The 19,366-nt window shown below is 46.1% G+C and overlaps 2 protein-coding genes across 3 annotated transcripts; one reads left to right on the forward strand and one right to left on the reverse strand.

Annotated features, from left to right (window-relative positions):
* Positions 1 to 1,182: 1,182 nt before the first annotated feature.
* LOC140418017 (uncharacterized) lies at positions 1,183 to 2,332 on the forward strand (the record flags this gene model as incomplete). The annotated part of the gene is made up of 1 exon (XM_072501448.1): positions 1,183 to 2,332. A coding segment is annotated over one exon (903 nt), but the record flags the coding sequence as incomplete, so codon positions are not given.
* Positions 2,333 to 10,453: 8,121 nt separating this feature from the next.
* LOC140420400 (uncharacterized) lies at positions 10,454 to 16,394 on the reverse strand. 2 transcript variants are annotated; one of them, XR_011946342.1, is made up of 3 exons: positions 15,844 to 16,394; positions 13,946 to 15,439; positions 10,454 to 11,161 (listed from the first exon to the last, which is right to left on the reverse strand). XR_011946342.1 is itself a non-coding variant. In XM_072504412.1 (2 exons), the coding sequence occupies exon 2, from the start codon at positions 15,081 to 15,083 to the stop codon at positions 14,238 to 14,240; it is 846 nt and encodes a 281-aa protein (XP_072360513.1). In that variant the 5' UTR covers positions 15,084 to 15,439; positions 15,844 to 16,394; the 3' UTR covers positions 10,454 to 14,237. The 2 variants fall into 2 exon arrangements, 1 of the variants encoding a protein (XP_072360513.1); XM_072504412.1 differs by having other exon boundaries at positions 10,454 to 15,439.
* Positions 16,395 to 19,366: the final 2,972 nt, after the last annotated feature.

The raw sequence follows: 19,366 nt of genomic DNA on the forward strand, positions 1-19,366 counted from the left end.
CCCAGAACAAAAAACAAGAAGAGGAACCCCCAAGGGAAGGTGAAAAACAGGACAGGGAGTGCGCGGGGTGGAAGGGGGGAGGCCCATCAATGGGGGAGGGGGGGGGGAAGGGAGGGCACCGTCCACTTGTAAATAACAGATAACTCCCATTGTACAGTGAAGGGCCAGGAAAGGACCCAGAAACGACAAGTGAAGGGGGCGGAGGGGAGGGACGGGAGATGGAGGGACCGACACAAAGGAAATTGACATGCACATTGTAATCGGCACAGTTACCCTGACTGCTTGGATAGTGTATAATAAGCATTGTCACAAGTCTGCGACTCGATGAAAAAGAGGTGAAAAAAACTGCTCAATCAAATCCCGCCTCAATTTAAAGTGTTCCTCATAATCCAGATGCGTTTCCTGTAATAAAGCGATGTCGACGTTCTCCTTTCGAAAAGAGAGGATCTTTTTCCTTCTGATAGGGTGATGGATGCCCCGTACATTCCCTGAGAAAATTTGCCGATTAACTGCCGCCATTAGTTAGGCGACAGAGAGACAGGAACAGATTTTCACACCACAATCGGGCGTGCGCCATTACCCCCTCCTCCAACTCACTTTACACCAGAGGCACCAAAGTCTCCCCAAACTGCTCCTTTCACAGATAAAAGCCCCGTCTGTACCAGAGTAGGATAAAGTCAACAACACATAAACCCTCCCATAATAACAAAAATACAAAAGAATCACCACCACAATAGACCCAAGGGGACATTCCTCAATAAGACTGAGGACCCGGAGGATTAATCCCACAGCCAGACTGTCGTTACCCTCAGGATACCTTCTCCAAAATGAGGAGAGGAAAAGTAACTTTTGTAAATTGTTTTTACAGAATATTAGAGGAGGAGGAATTACAGACAGAAATCTCAAACGTCACGTCTCAATCTGACTGAGTCTCTCAATTCCTTGGAACTGAATATCACCGGACTTTGAATCGAGAAGGAGAAATGTTTGTCTTTTCTGTCCGCTTCAAAACATCAGTGTGGCTGGAAAAGCCCCGAGACACACACACACCCGAGTGAGAGTGTTCCAGAGCACTGACTGTGGAAAGAGCTTTAACCAGTTACGCAGCCTGAAAAAACATCACACCATTCACAGTGGGAGAGACGTTACACGTGTTCTGTGTGTGGACGAGGCTTCAACTGATCGACAAACCTGGAGAGACACGAGGACACCCCCACCCTGGAGAAACAATGGAAATGTGGGGACTGTGGGAAGGGATTCTGGGTTCCATCTGCACTGGAAGCTCATCGGCGCATTCACACTGGGGAGAGGCCGTTCATCTGCTCTGTGTGTGGGAAGGGATTCATTCAGTTATCCACCCTGCAATTACACCAGCGAGTTCACACTGGGGAGAGGCCGTTCACCTGCTCTCAGTGTGAGAAGTGTTTCACTCAGTTATCCGTCCTGCAGACACACCAGCGAGTTCACACTGGGGAGAGGCCGTTCACATGCTCTCAGTGTGAGAAGGGATTCACTACTTCATCGAGCCTGCGGAGACACCAGCGAGTTCACACTGGGGAGAGGCCGTTCACCTGCTCTCAATGTGAGAAGTGTTTCACTCAGTTATCCGTCCTGCAGACACACCAGCGAGTTCACACTGGGGAGAGGCCGTTCACCTGCTCTCAGTGTGAGAAGGGATTCACTACTTCATTGAGCCTGCGGAGACACCAGCGAGTTCACACTGGGGAGAGACCGATCACCTGCTCTCAATGTGAGAAATGTTTCACTCAGTTATCCGGCCTGCGGACACACCAGCGAGTTCACACTGGGGAGAGGCCGTTCATTTGCTCTCAGTGTGAGAAGCGATTCACTCAATCATCCGACTTGCAGAGACACCAGCGAGTTCACACTGGGGAGAGGCCGTTCACCTGCTCTCAGTGTGAGAAGGGATTCCCTCACTCATCCGACCTGCAGAGACACCAGCGAGTTCACACTGGGGAGAGGCCGTTCATCTGCTCTCAGTGTGGGAAGGGATTCACTCAGTTATCCAACCTGCAGAGCCACCAGCGAGTTCACACAGGGGAGAAGGCGTTAACCTGTTCTTAGTGAGAGAAGGGATTCAGATATCCATACACCCTGCGGGAACACTAGAGAGTTCACACCTGGAAGAGGCCATTCCCCTGCTCTGAGCAGGGGAGACATTCAATGATCCATCCCAACGATGGAGACACTAGCGAGTTAATTCTGGGGAGAGACCATTCATCTGCTCTCAATGTGGGGAGGGGTTTTCTGATTCATCACATCTGTTGTGACTCCAACAAGTTCACAATAAATTACAGATGTTGGCTCCGTTGTTATTGTTTCTGCTCTCACTGACATCCAGGACTGCATTTTGTTCATTCTGACATCTGGTGAATGGTGATGATTGGAGGGTTTCTTTCTGCTGGACCGGCCGGTCTAACACCTCTGCCTCCGGTGGGCTGACCATTTTTGAGCCTCGTTGCGATTACCTGGTTCCAAGTTTGACGAGGAGCACAGAATGAAAAGGTGTTTGCACGTTGGAAGATATTTAGTTCCCAAAGCAACCATGTTGCCATGAAGATGGGCTATGGTGGTTACATACTTCATTTGTCTAATTTATCTGGGTGGTTGTCGCAGAAGGAGACTGTCATGGTATGAGGGGCAAGTTGTCTGTGGTAGATTGGGAAATGACAATAAACATATCACTGAAAGTGGCAACGCAGGTGGATAAGGAGCTAAGAAGGCAGGCGGCATGCTTGTCTTCATTGGTCGGGGCATTGAGTATAGAAATTGGCAAGTCATGCTGCAGCTGAACAGAACCTTAGTTAGGCCACACGTGGAATATTGCCGACAATTCTGGTCACCACATTACCAAAAGGATGTGGAGGCTTTGGAGAGAGTACAGAGGAGGTTTACCAGGATGTTGCATGGCCTGGAGGGGATTAGCTGTCAGGAGAGGTTGGATAAACTCGGATTGTTTTAACTAGAGCGACGAGGTTGAGGGACGACCTGATAAAAGTTTACAAAATGATGAGTGGCATGGACAGAGTTGATAGAAGCTTTTTCCCAGATGACAGAGGTTTAAGGTGCAAGGGGCAAAAGTCAATTACCAGGTGACATATGGGCAAAGTTTAGCCGAGATGTGCGAGGGACGTTTTTTACACCGAGGGTGGTGAGTGCCTGGAACTCGCTGCCGGAGGAGGTCGTGGAAGCAGGTACGATAGTGACGTTTAAGAGGCATCTTGACGAATACATGAATAGGATAGGAATAGACGGATACAGACCCTGGAAGCACAGAAGGTTTTAGTTTAGACAGACATCATGATCCGAGCAGGCTTGGTGGGCCGAAGGGCCTGTTCCTGTGCTGTACTGTCCTTTGTTCTTTGTATGACGATAGACAATAGACAGGCAACCACTCGCATTTTATTTACATAAAATATTGATTCCTTTAAGAAGCAAAAATTAAACAGCAAAATGAAGCTATCGTGGCTACCAAGAAAAGTTAAAGATTCCATTAGATCAATGGAGGAGACTCATAAAGTGGCCCAAATAGTAGTGAGCCTGAGGATTGGGAATTTGTTTTAGAATTCAGCAAAGGACCAAGAAACTGATAAAGAGAAAATAGAATATGAGAGCAAACTGGGGAAAACACAAAAAACGACTGGAAAAGCTCCAATAGGAATGTGAAAAGGAAAAGATTAGCAAAGACCAATGTGGGTCCATTCCAGACAGACAGGAGAGTTTATAATGGGGAATAAGGAAATGACAGAGAAACTAAACAATGTGTGTCTGTCTTCACAGAGGAAGAGACAGAAATCATCCCCAAAACACGAGAGAACCAAGGGACCAGTGAGCACGACGAACTGAAAGAGATTAGTATTAGTGAAAAAGTAGCACTGGAGAAATTAATGGTATTGAAAGTTAATAAATCCCCAAAAGCTGACCTCTCCATCCCAGAGTGTTGAAAGAGGTGGCTGTAGAGATAGTGGATACATTAGTGATCATCTTTCAAAATTCTATAGATCCTGGAATGGTTCCTGCAAGTTGGAAGGTAGTAAATGTAACCCCACTATTTAAGGAGAGAGAGAAAACGGGAACCACAGACCCATTAGCCTGACATCAGGAGGAGGGAAAATGCTACAATCTATTATAAAGGATGTGATAACATACGAATTAGGAGCAGGAGCAGGCCACTCGACCCCTCGAGCCTGCTCCACAATTCAGTAAGTTCACGGCTGATCTAATTGAAACCTCAACTCCACAGAGGCTCCTTTGAAAATAAATCTTGGGAGAGCCTAATAATATTTTTTATTATAAAAATAATCTTTATTATTTTCACAAGTAGGCTTACATTAACACTGCAATGAAGTTACTGTGAAAAGCCCCTAGTCGCCACACTCCGGCACCTGTTCAGGTACACAGAGGGAGAATTCAGAATGTCCAATTCACCTAACAAGCACGTCTTTTGGGACTTGTGGGAGGAAACCGGAGCACCCGGAGGAAACCCACGCAGTTTTGGGGAGAACGTGCAGACTCCGCACAGACAGTGACCCAAACCGAGAATTGAACCCGGGTCCCTGGAGCTGTGAAGCAACAGTACTAACCACTGTGCCTCCACGCCACTGTGTCAGTTATGGGGAACAAGGAAATGGCAGAGGAGTTAAACAGATATTTTGCATGAGCCTTTATGGTGGAAGATAAATCGAATATTCCATTAATACGAAAGAATACGGAGGGAGCAATTAAATGCCATCACTGGAGAAGTTGTATTGGACAAACCGATGGGGATAAGATATGTCCCCTGGATGGCTGCATCCTCGGATCCTAAAAGAAATGTCTACAGAGATAGTGGATGCATTGATTGTAATGTTCCAAACATCCTTGGATTCTGGAGAAGTACCAGAGGATTGGAAAACTGCCAATGTGACAACCCGCCGATTCAGAATGGGAGGGAGGCAAAAACGAGACACTATACGACGATCAGCCTAACATTTATTGTTGAAAAAAATGTTGGAATCAATTATTAGGAAGTAATAGCAGCACATTGAGAAAATCATAATCTAATCAAGCAGAGTCAGCATAGCTTTGTGAAAGGGAAACTGTGTCTGACTAATTTATCAGAGTGTTTCGAGGAAGTTTCAACCAGAGTGGATAGAGGGGGACCAGTAGATGTGTTGTATTTAACCTTCCAGAAGGCCTTTGACAAGGTACCTCACAAAACATTAAGTCATGAGATAAGAACACATGGGGTTGGCGTGGATAGAGAATTGGCTAATGAGCAGGAAACAGCGATTGGGGATAAGGGGTTCTTTTTAAGGTTGGTGACCTGTAACCAGTGGGGTTCCACAGGGATCAGTGCTGGGACCGCAACTGTGTACAATTTATATTAATGACTTGGAGGAAGGAAGCGAACGTACTGTGCCCAAATTTACAGACAACACAAAATAGATGAAAAGGCAAGTTGCGAGGGGGATACTAACAGTTTGCAAAGAGATATTGAGAGGTTAAGCAAGTGGACAAAAGGTTGCCACATGGAGCATAATGTGGGAAAATGTGAAGTTCATTTTGGAAGGGAGAACAAAAGAACAGTATTATTTAAATGGCGAAAAACTACAGAAAGCTGCAGCACAAAGGGACTTGGGGGAACTTGTGCACGAAACACAGAAAGCTAGCGGACAGGTGCAGCAGGTAATCAGGAAGGCTAATGGAATGTTGGCCCTGATTCCAAGGGGGTTGGAGTATAAGAGTCGGGAAGTCTTGCTGCAGCTGTACAAGGTGCTGGTGAGACCACATCTGGAGAACTGAGAGCAGTTTTGGTCCCCTTATTTAAGGAAAGATATTATTTCATTGGAGGCTGTTTAGAGAAGGTTCACTGTGATGATCCCCGTTATGGAGGGATTGTCTTCGGGGCAAAGGTTTAACAGGTTTGGACTCTACTCATTGGAATTTAGAAGAATGAGAGGTGATCTCATTGAAACATCCAGGATTCTTAAGGGGTTTGACAGGGTAAATGCTGAGAGGATGTTTCCCTCATGGGAGAGTTGACCAGAGGGCAGAGTCTCAGAATAAAGAGATGTCAATTTAAGACTGAGATGAGGAGGAATTTCTTCTGAGAGTCTTTAGAACTGAGAGAGTTGTGGGGACAGAGTCCTTGTGTATATTTAAGGCTGAGATAGATTTTTTATCTCAATTTGTTTTTTTAAATGTAAATTTAGAGTGCCCAATTCATTTTTTTCCAATTAAGGGACAATTTAGCATGGCCAATCCGTCTACCCTGCACATCCTTGGGTTGTGTGGGCCAAACCCATGCATACACTGGGAGAATGTGCAAACACCACATGGACCGTGACCCAGAGCCGGGATCGAACCTGGAACCTTGACGCCGTGAGGCAGCAGTGCTAACCACTGTGCCACCGTGCCGCCCGGCTGAGCTAGATTCTTGCTCAGTCAGGGAACCGAGGATTATGGGGAAAGGGCCGGAAAGTGAATGTGAGGAATGTTGGTTTCAGCCATGATCCTGTTGAAATGTGGTGCAGGCTGGAAGGGCCGAATGGCCTACTCCTATTCCTTATGGTCTTAGTGTGGTCTTATTCCCACCTACCCCTGATAAACTTTCACCCCCTTGATTTTCAAGAATCTATCCATCTTTGCCTCAAAAATATTCAAAGACTCTGCTTCCACTGCCCTTTGAGGAAGAGAGTTCCAAAGTCTCCCAACCCTCTGAGAGATAAAGTTCTCCTCTGCCTTAAATGGACAAGTTATTACTTTTGAAGTGACTCCAATTTCTAGATTCTCCCACAAGAGGAAACATCCTTTCCACAGCCACCCTGTCAAGGTCCCTCAGCATCTTATACGGTTCAATCAAGTCACCAAACCTCCATCGGACACAAGCCCAGCCTGTCCAATCATTCCTCACAAGACCAGCCTCCAATTCCGGGTATGAGTCCAGTAAACCTTCTCTGAACTGCTTCCAACACATTTACATCATTCCTTAAATTAGAGTAATACTGTACACAGTGCTCCAGATATGGTCTCACCAATATAGTACATACAACATACAGTGCAGAAGGGGGCCATTCAGCCCATCGAGTCTGCACCGACCCACTTAAGCGCTATCCCCGTAACCCAATAAGCCCTTCTTAACTTTTAGATCACTAAGGTCAATTTATCGTGGCCAACCACCTGACCTGCACATCTTTGGACTGAGAGGAACCCGGAGCACCTGGAGGAAACCCACGCAGACACGGGGAGAACGTGCAGACTCCACAGACAGTGATCCAGTGGGGAATCGATTCTCGGACCCTGGAGCTGTGAAGCCACAGTGGTATCCACTTGTGCTACTGTGTACAACTGAAGCATAACCTCCCTACTCTTGTCTTCAATTCCCCTCACAATGAACAATAACATTCTAATAGCTTTCCTAATTACTTGCTGCACCTGTATACTCGCCTTTTGTGATTCATGCTCGTGGACATCCAGATCCCTCTGAGTCTCGGATATCTGCAATCTCTCACCATTTAGATAATAAACTTTTTTATTCTTCTGCCCAACATGGACAATTACACATTTTCCTACATTATTCTCCATTTGGCAGATCTTGTTTCACTCATTTAACATCTACCTTTTTAACCTCCTTATGTCCTCTTCATAATTTACTTTCCTGCTTACTTTTGTATCATTGAAACATAGGAGCAGGAATTGGCCATTCAGCCCGTCGAGCCTGCTCCACCGTTCAATACGATCATGGCTGATCATCCACTTCAATGCCTTTCCCCACACTATCCCCATATCCCTTTGTGTTATTGGGATTCAGAAATCTGTCAGTCTCTGCTTTAAACACACTCAATGACTGAGCTCCCACAGCCCTCTGGGGTAGAGAATTCCAAAGATTCACATCTTGTAGATCTCTGTAGATCAAACCATTGCCCCGTCCTATTCCCGTATCCGTCAGTTTATTTCCCTGAAAAGCCCATCTAATTTCCTTTGGGAGACTTTCCATTATCTCTGCTTCTACCCGCATCGTAGGAAGTGGCTTCCAGGTATTTCCCACTTTCTTCAAATGCAAACGAGTCTCAGTCAGCACAGAAAGAGGCCATCCCGCCCATTGTTCCCATGCTAGCTCTTTGAATTAACTAATTAGTCCCATCGCCCGGCAAGTTTCTTTTCCTCCAGAATCTGTCCAGTTCCCTTGTGAAAGTTACAGTGGAATTTCCTTCCTGCACCATTGTGAGGCAGTGAATCCCAACAACTCGTTCTTTTTTAAATCTAATAATTTCACGATACACTGTGTTTGGATTTTCACAGGGGATTTGAAATGGAGAGAAAGACATGGTTGTTGCACAAAATCAAGACTCAGTCTTTATGAATGATCTTAGTGAGTGGGCAGAGTGTGAAATGTCCAGGTTTGCGGTGCCAAGATGCACACGTCCCAGGGGCTGTGCCAGGGGGGGGCACCCTGCCCTATACCTGACCATTCGGGGGCCTCCATGGCCCGGGAACCCCTCCGGTACCGTGATGCCTGGCCCATGTCTGTGTGGGGCCAATACTCATCGGCGTCCATGTGACCGGCTATGGAGTCGCTTAAATCAAGCTTTGCCTTTAGATAGGGGGTCCTTCCCGTTAACGGGATGGAGATTGGCCTTAATCCGGCCAGTGGGAATAGGCCGGTTAGATCAGAAACCGTTTGCCTCTTGGTGCCCAATTTCGGACTCTCCTGCGATCTAACTGGCGCACTTGGATTCGCGCCTTGCGCATCGTGGCCATTCGATCGTGCCCCGATTCTCATTTGCTGTAAAAATGTCAAAGGTTAATTGCTGTGTATAAAGAAAGTGCAATAAGGACAAATGTACTGACAAGAGAGACCTTCAAGCTCTGATTAGCCTCAACATTTGAAACTGTATGAATAAGGGATTGTAGAGAATCAGATAAAGGGATAGTATGAAACAGTTCTATTGTATTCCTGTCTGAGATAATGAGAAGGTGTCAGTAATTGGGGATCCAATTAAATTAATCTAGTGACCAAATTGACCAATTATCATGTTACAACAGACCCAACTCTGACGTGAGGTAATGGTCACTTTGGGGATAAAAGTAGAGGTTCTGAAGATCTTCCTTGCTGGCCAAGTACTGAAGACTCCCGAGGTCGAGTTCCAAAGAAATTACTGTCAAATGAGGAGCCAGACTCCAGAGGCTGAATTCTACAAGAATTACTGTCAAAGGAGCCAGAGAGGGTTACGCTTCTACAGACTGATCACCCACATGAAGTTGGAAAAGTCAATGTGTTAAAGTTATTCAGTAAACTTTTTTCATTTAATAAACTTATTTTTAAATTTACTATCCAGAGAATTTTGATTTTGTCTTAATTGGTTAAAGTCTTGTCTGAACCAAAGTGAATTTATTAAATCGCAAGTTGGGTGTGGCTCAAATCAATTAAGTTCCAGATAACAAGATCAGATAACATAAACCTTCAATTAAAAAACTTACATGTCTATAGCGCCTTTCACAACCACAGAACGTCCCAAAGTGCTTTACAGCCAATGAAGTTCTTTTGAAGTGTAGTCACTGTTGTAATGTAGGAAGCGCAGCGGCCAATTTCCACACAGCAGGATCCCACACACCAAATGATAATGAGCAGATGATCTGGTTTTAGTGATGTTGATTGAGGGATAAATATTGACCGGGACACCGGGGATAACTCCCCTGCTCTTCTTCAAAGTGGGGGGGCGGGGGAGGGTGGGGTGTGGGGGGGGGGGTGTGGGGTGGGGGTGGGTGGGGGGGCGGGGCGGGGGCAGGGGGAGACAGGGCCTCAGTTTAATATCTTATTTGAAAGAAAGCTGTTCTGACAGTGCAGCATTCACTCAGTGCTGGGACCAGGAATGTTGGAACTGGTTTTTGCCCACAGGTCCCTAACTGGGTCTTAACCTTCTGACCCAGAGGTGATAGTGCTGCCCCCTGAGCCATGGCGGATTCTAGTTAGAAAGGAAAAGTTACGCTTTAAAACCCTCCACCCTTTGCCTCCGATGCCTAAATCTAATAATTAAAAACCCAGTATAAATAACATGGATTTCACTGACAAATGTTGAAGTATTGATTTTGAGCCACAAGTTTTAACTTCCCACTTGCTCCTCTGCACCTTTCTGTCTCTGTTGCTCATATCAATGACAGCCGGGCGACAGAGCTGAGGGATGAATTTAGCTGAGAATAACGGGGCCTGTGTCCCAGTTGGGAAACTGCCATGGGCGTCGCAGTAATAGAGAGACAGGAAGGTGCTGGAGGACTGACTGGAAAATGGGCCACCAACCAATTGTTACATCGGTCACTATTCCGATCCCAGACCAGACCCCAACAGTGGCTAGGATACTGGACCAAAACCCCAATATTTCAGTCTATTTGTGTGACTGTGCGGAAGGAATGATTCACTCCAGGAATGATCGCATGAAGAAATAGGGCGTGGTTATTTTTAAAATAAAACTTTATTGTGGCTACAATATTAAACTTTTTAACTTCACACCCAAAACAACAGCTTACAATTACCCATTTAAACATTACTACTCAATCTCCCATTAAACAACAGGAAAAGAAAGATACAGATCTCAATCTATCTCACTGTGGGAGAATTGTGGGCCCAAAATTGAACTTCTCTCTCCAAACCTTTCTCCAAAAACTGCTCTCTATAATTTTGCAGTGAATCACACTCTAACCCCACGCTTTTAACCCTTAAATTGCCCAATACATTTATAATCAAATTTTCCAAAAATCTTCCAATCGTCACACCTCCCCCTTCAAAAAAAATGAACCAGCGATGTACGCAGATGGCTTTATTTTTCTAAAAACTTTTAAAATTTTAAACATTTCTTATGATTACATGCAACTTGTACTCTATAATAACATTTTACATTTTTCAACAGGCAAACATACACACGAGTGTAGTCCATTTTAGTCTCACATGTCACAGTCGCGAGCATAAATTTACCCATTCCTAGATTTCCAAAGACCGGGGCGGCCTCCAAGATTACACAAGAAAAGCTTCAACAATTCAGTGATCTGTAGTTGCCTGGCTCTGACAGCAGAATTCTTCTCTTGATGGTCAGACAGGTTGCTATCGATGCTGCAGCATTCATCATCTGTTCTTCACATTTATCAGCTGCTTTGTATTCTGTGTCTGTTGAGGATAGCCAAAAATAATTGGTAACAGGTGCAGGTGAGATGTTTCCCCCGTTTGGAGAGTCTAGAACCAGGGGACAGAATTTCAAAATAAGGGGGAAGCCATTTAGGACCAGTCTCAGAGGAGACATTTCTTTACTCAGATGGTTGTGAGTCTTTGGAATTCTCTACCCCAGAGGGCTGTGGAAGCTCAGTCATTGAGTGTGTTTAAAGCAGAGACACAGATTTCTAAATCCCAATAACATGAAATGAAACAAAAATCGCTTATTGTCACAAGTAGGCTTCAAATGAAGTTACTGTGAAAAGCCCCTAATCGCCACATTCTGGCACCTGTTTGGGGAGGCTGGTACGGGGATGGAACCCTCGCTGCTGGCCTTATCCTGCTTTATGAGCCAGCTGTTTTAGCCCACTGTGCTAAACCAGCCCCTACACAAAGGGATATGGGGATAGTGTGGGGGGAAAGGCATTGAAGTGGATGATCAGCCATGATCGTATTGAATGGTGGAGCAGGTCGACGGGCTGAATAACCAAGTCCTGCTCCTATGTTCCAATTGTAACAAAGATAGGAAGGAAAGTAAATTGTGAATGGGACATAAGGAGACTAAAGTGATATAGGTAGGTTAAGTGAGTGGGGAAAAATCTGCCAAATGGAGCATAATGAGGGAAAAATGTGAAATTGTCCATCTTGGTAGAAAGAATAAAAAAAGCTTATAATCTAAACGGTGAGAGATTGCAGAGCTCTGAGATTCAGAGGGATCTGGGTGTCCAAGAGCATGAATCACAAAAGGCGAGTATACAGGTACAGCAAGTAATTAGGAAAGCTAATAGAATGTTATTGTTTATTGTGAGGGGAATTGAATACAAAAGTAGGGAGGTTATGCTTCAGTTACAAAGGACATTGGTGAGACCACATCTGGAGCACTGTGTACAGTATTGCTCTCATTTAAGGAATGATGTCAATGTGTTGGAAGCAGTTCAGAGAAGGTTTACTGGACTCGTACCTGGAATTGGAGGCTGGTCTTATGAGGAATGATTGGACGGGCTGGCCTTGTGTCCGATGGAGTTTAGGTGACTTGATTGAACCGTAAAAGATCCTGAGGGGCCTTGACAGGGTGGATGTGGAAAGGATGTTTCCTCTTGTGGAAGAATCTAGAAATTGGAGTCACTTTAAAAGTAATAACTTGCCCATTTAAGGCAGAGGAGAACTTTTTTCTCTCTGAGGGTCGTGAGTCTTTGGAGCACTCTTCCTCAAAGGGCAGTGGAAGCAGAGTCTGTGAATATTTTGAAGGCAGAGCTGGATAGATTCTTGGTAAGCAAGAGGGTGAAAGGTTATCGGGAGGGTAGCGGGAATGTGGATTGGAAGTTACAATCAGAGCAGCCGTGAACTTATTGAATGGTGGAGCAGGCTCGAGGGGCCGAGTGGCCTACTCCTGCTCCTAAATCGTCTGTTATCACATCCTTTATAATAGATTGTAGCATTTTCCCTCCTACTGATGTCAGGCTAATGCGTCTGTGGTTCCCTGTTTACTCTCTCCCTCCTTAAATAGTGGGGTTACATTTACCACCTTCCAACCTGCAGGAACCATTCCAGAATCTGTAGAATCTTTGAAAGATGATCACCAATGTATCCACTATCTCTACAGCCACATCTTTCAGCACTCTGGGATGTAGAGCATCAACTTTGTGGGATTTATTAACTTTCAACCCACATTAATTTCTCCAATACTACTTTGTTACTAATACTAATCTCTTTCAGTCCCTCTTGAATACCAGTTCCTTGGTTCCCTTGAGTTTTTGAACAATTTTCTGTATGTTCCTCCATGAAGACAGACACACATTGTTTAGTTTCTCTGCCATTTTCTTATTCTCCATTATAAACTCTCCTGTCTCTGCCTGGAATGGACCCATGTTGGTCTTTGCTAATCTTTTCCTTTTCACATTCCTATCGGAGCTTTTCCAGTGGGTTTTTATGTTTCTCCCCAGTTTGCTCTCATATTCTATTTTTTCTTTATCAGTTTCTTTGTCCTCCTTTGCTGAATTCGAAACAAGTTCCCAATCCTCAGGCTTACTACTGTTTTGGCCACTTCAAGAGCTGCTTCCTTTGATCTAATGGGATCTTTAACTTTGATTTGTGATCCTTAAAGGAATCTTGTTGTATTCTGTAAAATGAAAGTCACCAAAGGACCATGGGCTGCTCTCCCCTTTGAGAGAGAGAGAGCTTACTGGTGATTACTTACTTGAGGGTCACCACACTTCAGGTGAGAGGCAATGTTGAGAAGGCAGGGCCTTCATCAATAACCTCTGTAGGGGAATTGAACCCATGCTGTTGGCGTCGCTCCGCATCATGAACCAGCCAACTGAGCTAACTGACCAGCTGGTAAATATGTCATATTTCCTTTAATATTAGCTAATCCCGGTTTCCCAATCCACCTCAAACAACTTGCCCCTCCGAGGGGGCTGTTTAGCACAGGGCTAAATCGCTGGCTTTGAAAGCAGGCCAAGGCAGGCCAGCAGCACAGTTCAATTCCCCTACCAGCCTCCCCGAACAGGCACCGGAATGTGGCGACTAGGGGCTTTTCACAGTAACTTCATTTGAAGCCTACTTGTGACAATAAGCAATTTTCATTCATTTATTTCATACCCTCATAGTTTTCTTCTGTGAAGAACACCCAAATAAATTAAACAGAAAAAAACATATAACCACCACAGACCATCTCCATGGCAAGGTGGCAAGCTTTGGGGGTTCCAAACAGAAATGGGAACTAAATATCTTCAAACTTACAAACACTCTTTCAGTCTGTGATCCTCGTGAAATTTAGAACCAGGCAATTGCAACAAGTCTCAAAGAGCATCAGCCCACTGGAGGCAACCTCGTGAGACCGGCAGTCCAGCAGAAAGAAACCGTCTGACCATCCCCATTGGCCAACTGTCAGAATGAACAAAATGCAGTCCTGGATGTAATTGAAGCAGAAACAATAACAGAATCCAACCACTGTAATCAATTGTGAACTTGGCGAATCAGCAGCTGCGATGAATCACAGATTTCCTTCCCAGGCTGTGGGCACGAGTGGCCTTTATCCGGTGTGAAGTCGTTGTTGTGACCGCAGGCTGGATGAGTGAATAAATCCTTTCCCACACTGAGAGCAGGTGAACGGCCTCTCCCCAGTGTGAACTCGCTGATGTGACCATAGGCTGGTTGAAACATAGAATGCCTTCCCACACTGAGGGCATTTGCATGGCCTCTCCCCAGTGTGTATTCGCTCATGTGACTGCAGGGTGTCTGACCGAGTGAATCTCTTCCCACACTGAGAGCAGGTGTATGGCCTCTCCCCTGTGTGAACTCGCTGGTGTTTCTTCAATATGGATAGCTCAGTAAATCCCTTCCCACAAGCAGAGCAGGTGAATGGCCTCTCTCCAGTGTGAAGTCGCTGGTGTTTCACTAGTACGGATGAAACACGGAATCCCTTCCCACACTGAGAGCAGGTGAATGGCCTCTCTCCAGTGTGAACTCGCTGATGTTTCTTCAGGCTGGATAACTCAGTGAATCCCTTCCCACACAGAGAGCAGGTGAATGGCTTCTCGCCAGTATGAACCCGTTGGTGACTCTTCAGCTGGGATAACTGAGTGAATCTCTTCCCACACTGAGAGCAGGTGAACAGTCGCTCCCCAGTGTGAATTAGCTGATGATTCCGCAGGTTGGATGAATCACTGAATCTCTTCCCACATTGAGAGCAGCTGAATGGCTTCTCGCCGGTGTGAATTCGCTGGTGTGCCCGCAGGTTGGATAACACAGCAAATCCCTTCCCACACACAGAGCAGGTAAAGGGCCTCTCCCCAGTGTGAATGCGTCGATGAGCTTCCAGTACAGATGTGGATCTGAATTCCTTCCCACAGTTCCCACATTTCCACGGTTTCTCCATGTTTTGGGTCTCCTCGTGTCTCTCCAGGTCAGACAAGCAGTTGACGCCTCCTGCACAGAACACGTGTACGGTCTCTCCCCGCTGTGAATGGTGTGATCTTTTTTTCAGGCTGTGTAACCGGTTAAAGCTCTTTCCACAGTCAGTGCTCTGGAACACTCTCACTCGGGTGTGTGTGTCTCGGTGCTTTTCCAGTCACACTGATGGCTAAAATATTTTGAAGCCGACAGAACAGACAAACATTTCTCCTTCTAGATTCAAAGGCTGATGATATTCAGGTCCCAAGGAATAGAGTGACTCCGTCACATCGAGAGGTTACGTTTGAGATTTCTGTCTGTAATTCCTCCTCTTCTAATATCCTATAAAAGGAGTTTACAAAACGAGTTTACAAAAGTGAAGGATAGAAATTCATAACCGACAACTTTTGTTTCTATGGAACATTTTTTCCTCTCTCATTCCCCAATACCTAGTCGCCAAAAACTACCCCATACATCGTCTTCAGGGAGCGGATTCGGAGGGGCGGAGTGACAGAGCTGTGAGCATTGGGAAAGATACCATCCTTTTAGCCAGACAAATAAATGTGTCAAACTGAGGGAGCAAAGGATGTCAATGTCTTTGAGAGAGAGAGACCTGGGCCAAGCTTTCCAGAGTCTGCACCCTCCCTGGATTCACTTCCTTTCCCTTCAGTTGCTGCAAGTGACCAATTGAAGGTGAGAATGAGAAAAGAAATGGAAAGGGGGAGAAAATAAAGTGTTTTACTCACAGATGTTGGAGACGGGAGGTGTGAAGCTCAAGCTCATTCAGAGTGAGGAGCAGCAGCTTTGCTGGGCAGGAATGAGCAGGTTAACAAGCTCAATTTCCAAAGTCTGCAGGTAGACAATGAAGGAACTCTGATTGGCAGGCGGTGAAGAGGCCTTCCGGTCCTCCCAGTTTGCCATTGGTCAATATTTCTGCATGAGGGTCAAGGGGCGGGGCCTCCCCGCACATGCGCACCAACCCGCCCCTTGAACATGCGCAGTCCCGGACCTGGGCGGAGATCACCGAGAGGCTTCTCGCTCTGGCGGGAGCCGTCAGCCGGTTGCCTGGAATCCGTGTCTGGAGGAGGTGTCGGGGGAGGGGGAACAATGGGGACGGGACTGCGCACTGGAACCCGCAGACGTCACCGTGGAGCTGAGTGATTTGGTATTGGTTGATTCAGGCAGGGCTTCATTGTGACGTCACAATTCGGAGGTTGGACAATGAGTTTCAGACTAAAACTTCCTCCTCATCTGGGAGCTCAGTGTTTCCCCCTTTCCATTTCCTTTCTCATTCTGGGGGGACATTGGTGACTTGCAGCAACTGAAGGAAAGGAAGCGAATCCAGGGAGGGTGCAGACTCTGAAAAGCTTGGCCCAGGTCTCTCTGTCTCTCTCTCTGAAAGACATTGACATCCTTTGCTCCCTCAGCTTGACATATTTATTTGTCTGGCTAAAAGAATGGTCTCTTTCATAATGTTCACATTAAAGGGGTTAAGCCATTTATTATTATTTCTTGTCTTCTGATATAGGTCTGTGAATAATTTCACAGTTTTATTTCAGCACAGAAGGAATCCATTCAGTCACTTGAGTCCATGCCGACTCTCTGCAGAACAATTCAGGCTGTCCCATTTCTCCTCGATATCACCATACCTCTGCAAGTTTATTTCCTTCATGTGCCCTTCTACGTTCAGTTTCAAATAATCTTATCGTCTCAACTTGCACCACTAGGTAGTGAGTTCCAAGTCATCAGCACTCACTGCCGAAATAAACTTCCCCCCCACTACCCCATATATCTAATCATGGGTTAATATTAGATACAGCAGAGTGAGAATGGAGGGAGTATGTGGGATGGAAATTTACAGCTTTAGGGGAACGAGGGAGGAAAAATATTCCATTGAAACTAGAATTGTCTTCTGAATTTCTATTTTATTTGACAGTGATGATATTTATAATCTCCTTTTACAGTACATTAGAAAGTGAGGATTTACAGACAGAAATCTGAAAGTAAATCTCGCATCTGGGTCTGACAAAGTCACTCGATTCCTTGGGACCTGAATATCATCGGACTTTGAACCTAGAAGTAGAAATGTTTGTCTGTCTCAAGAGATTTTAAAGCACCAAGACACACAGACACCTGGGTAAATGCGTTCCAAGGAACTGACTGGAAAAAGCATCAACCAATTACTTTGTTTTATAAATTTAGAATACTCAATTATTCTGTCCAATTAAGGGGCAATTTAGTGCGACCAATCGACCTAACCTGCACAACTTTGGGTTGGGGGGGATGAGACCCACGCAGACATGGAGGCAATGTGCAACTCCACACAGACAAGGAGCCGGCATCGAACCCGGGTCCTCCGCACCCTAGGCAGCAGTGCTAACCACTGCACCACCGTGCCGCTCTGGTGTTAACCAATTACACAGCCTGATAAAACATCGCACCATTCAGAGCGGAGAGAAATCCTGCACGTTTTTGCTGTGGACGAGGCTTCAACTGATTATGAAACCTGGAGAGTCTCAAGGACGCCTGCACCTGAAAATGTGGGCACTGTGGGAAAGGATTCAGATCCCCATCTGTGCTGGAAACTCATCAATGTCGTCACACTGGGGAGAGGCCACTCACCTGCTCTGTGTGTGGGAAGGGATTCACTCAGTCATCCCACCTGCTGCCACATCAAAGAGCTCACACTGGGGAGAAGCCATTCACCTGCTCTGAATGTGGGAAAGGATTCAGTAATTTATCCACCTTGCAGACACAGCAGTAAATTCACACTCTGGAGAGGCCTTTCAAATGCTCTGCATGTGGACAGGGATTCACTGAGTCATTCAGCCAGATGATCGACCAGTGCATTCACACTGGGGAGAAAGTGTTCACCAGGATGTGGTGTTCACCTGCTCTACTTGCTGAAAAGGATTCCGTGATTCATATAGCCTTCCGACTCATCAGCGAGTTCATAACAGGGAGAGGCCATTCACCTGCTCCATTTGTGGGATCGGATTCACTTAATTATCCAGCCTGCTGACACTCCAATGAGTTCACACCGGGGAGAGACCGTTCACCTGTCTGACTGCGGGAAGGGATTCACTCGGTTGTGGGAAGTGACCTTTTGTGGATTAATTCAAAGGAGATGTACTCTCCCAGACTCGAAGCGCATCAGCCCACTGGAAGCAAAGTCGTGAGACCGGCCAGTCCAGCAGAAAGAAACCCTCTAACCGTCCAACCTCACTAAGTGTCAGAATGAAGATGGTTCAGTCCTGGATGTGATTAACAGCAGCAATAACAGCAGAAGCCAATCCCTGTCATCACTTCTGAACACTGCTGTCTCAACAGGATGCATAGCAGAGTGAATCCTTTTCCACAAATAGATCAGATGAACGACTTCTCTCTACTGGTGTGGCTTCAGGGTGGATGAATCACAGAATCCATTCCCACAATCAGAGCAAGTGAATGGCCTCTGTCCGATGTGGATTCATTGGTGCATCTGCAGTTTGGATAACTGGATAAATCCTTTCTCACACTCAGAGCAGGTGAATGGCCTCTCCTTGTGTGAACTCTGGTGTTCCAGCATGTTGGATGACCTAAACCTCTTCCCAAGGTCAGAGCAGCTGAACGGTCTCTCCTCAGTGTGAGTGCGCTGGTGGGACATCAGTTCTTGAGAACTTTTGAAGCCACTCCCACAGGCAGAGCATTTAAAGGGACTCTCATTGGTGTGAGTGACTTGGTGTATTCGCAGGTTAGAAGAACGAGTGAATCGCTTCCCCCACACAGTGCAGGTGAAAGGCCTCTCCCCGGTGTGAACCCGCTGGCGAGTCAGAAAATTGAATGACTCACTGAATCCCTTCCCACACTTCGGGCAGGTGAATGGTCTCTCCCCTGTGTGAACTCTCTAATGTGTCAGAAGGGTGGATGAATGTTTGAATCCCTTCCCACAGTCAGAGCACATGAACGGTTTGTCCACACTGTGAGCTCATTTGTGTCTCAGCATGTGGGATGACTGAGTGAATCCCTTCCCACACACAGAGCAGTTGTGGGAAACCAGCGGCCTGGGGGCCACATGCAGCCCATCTGGGTTCTGAGCGCGGCCCACAAGGCATTTTGCTGACTGTTGCCCACAGGCAGGGTTGCCATATTCCACCGATTCCCGTCCACATAGTTTTTTTCTACCGGTATTACTGAAGTGATCCACTGGACAGCTTGTTTATGATGCAGAGCGAGGCCACCAGCACGTGTTCAAATCCCGTACTGGCTGAGGTTATTCATGAAGGCTTT

The sequence above is a fragment of the Scyliorhinus torazame genome, chromosome 5, assembly GCF_047496885.1.
Source record: "Scyliorhinus torazame isolate Kashiwa2021f chromosome 5, sScyTor2.1, whole genome shotgun sequence".
Taxonomy (NCBI): domain Eukaryota; kingdom Metazoa; phylum Chordata; class Chondrichthyes; order Carcharhiniformes; family Scyliorhinidae; genus Scyliorhinus; species Scyliorhinus torazame.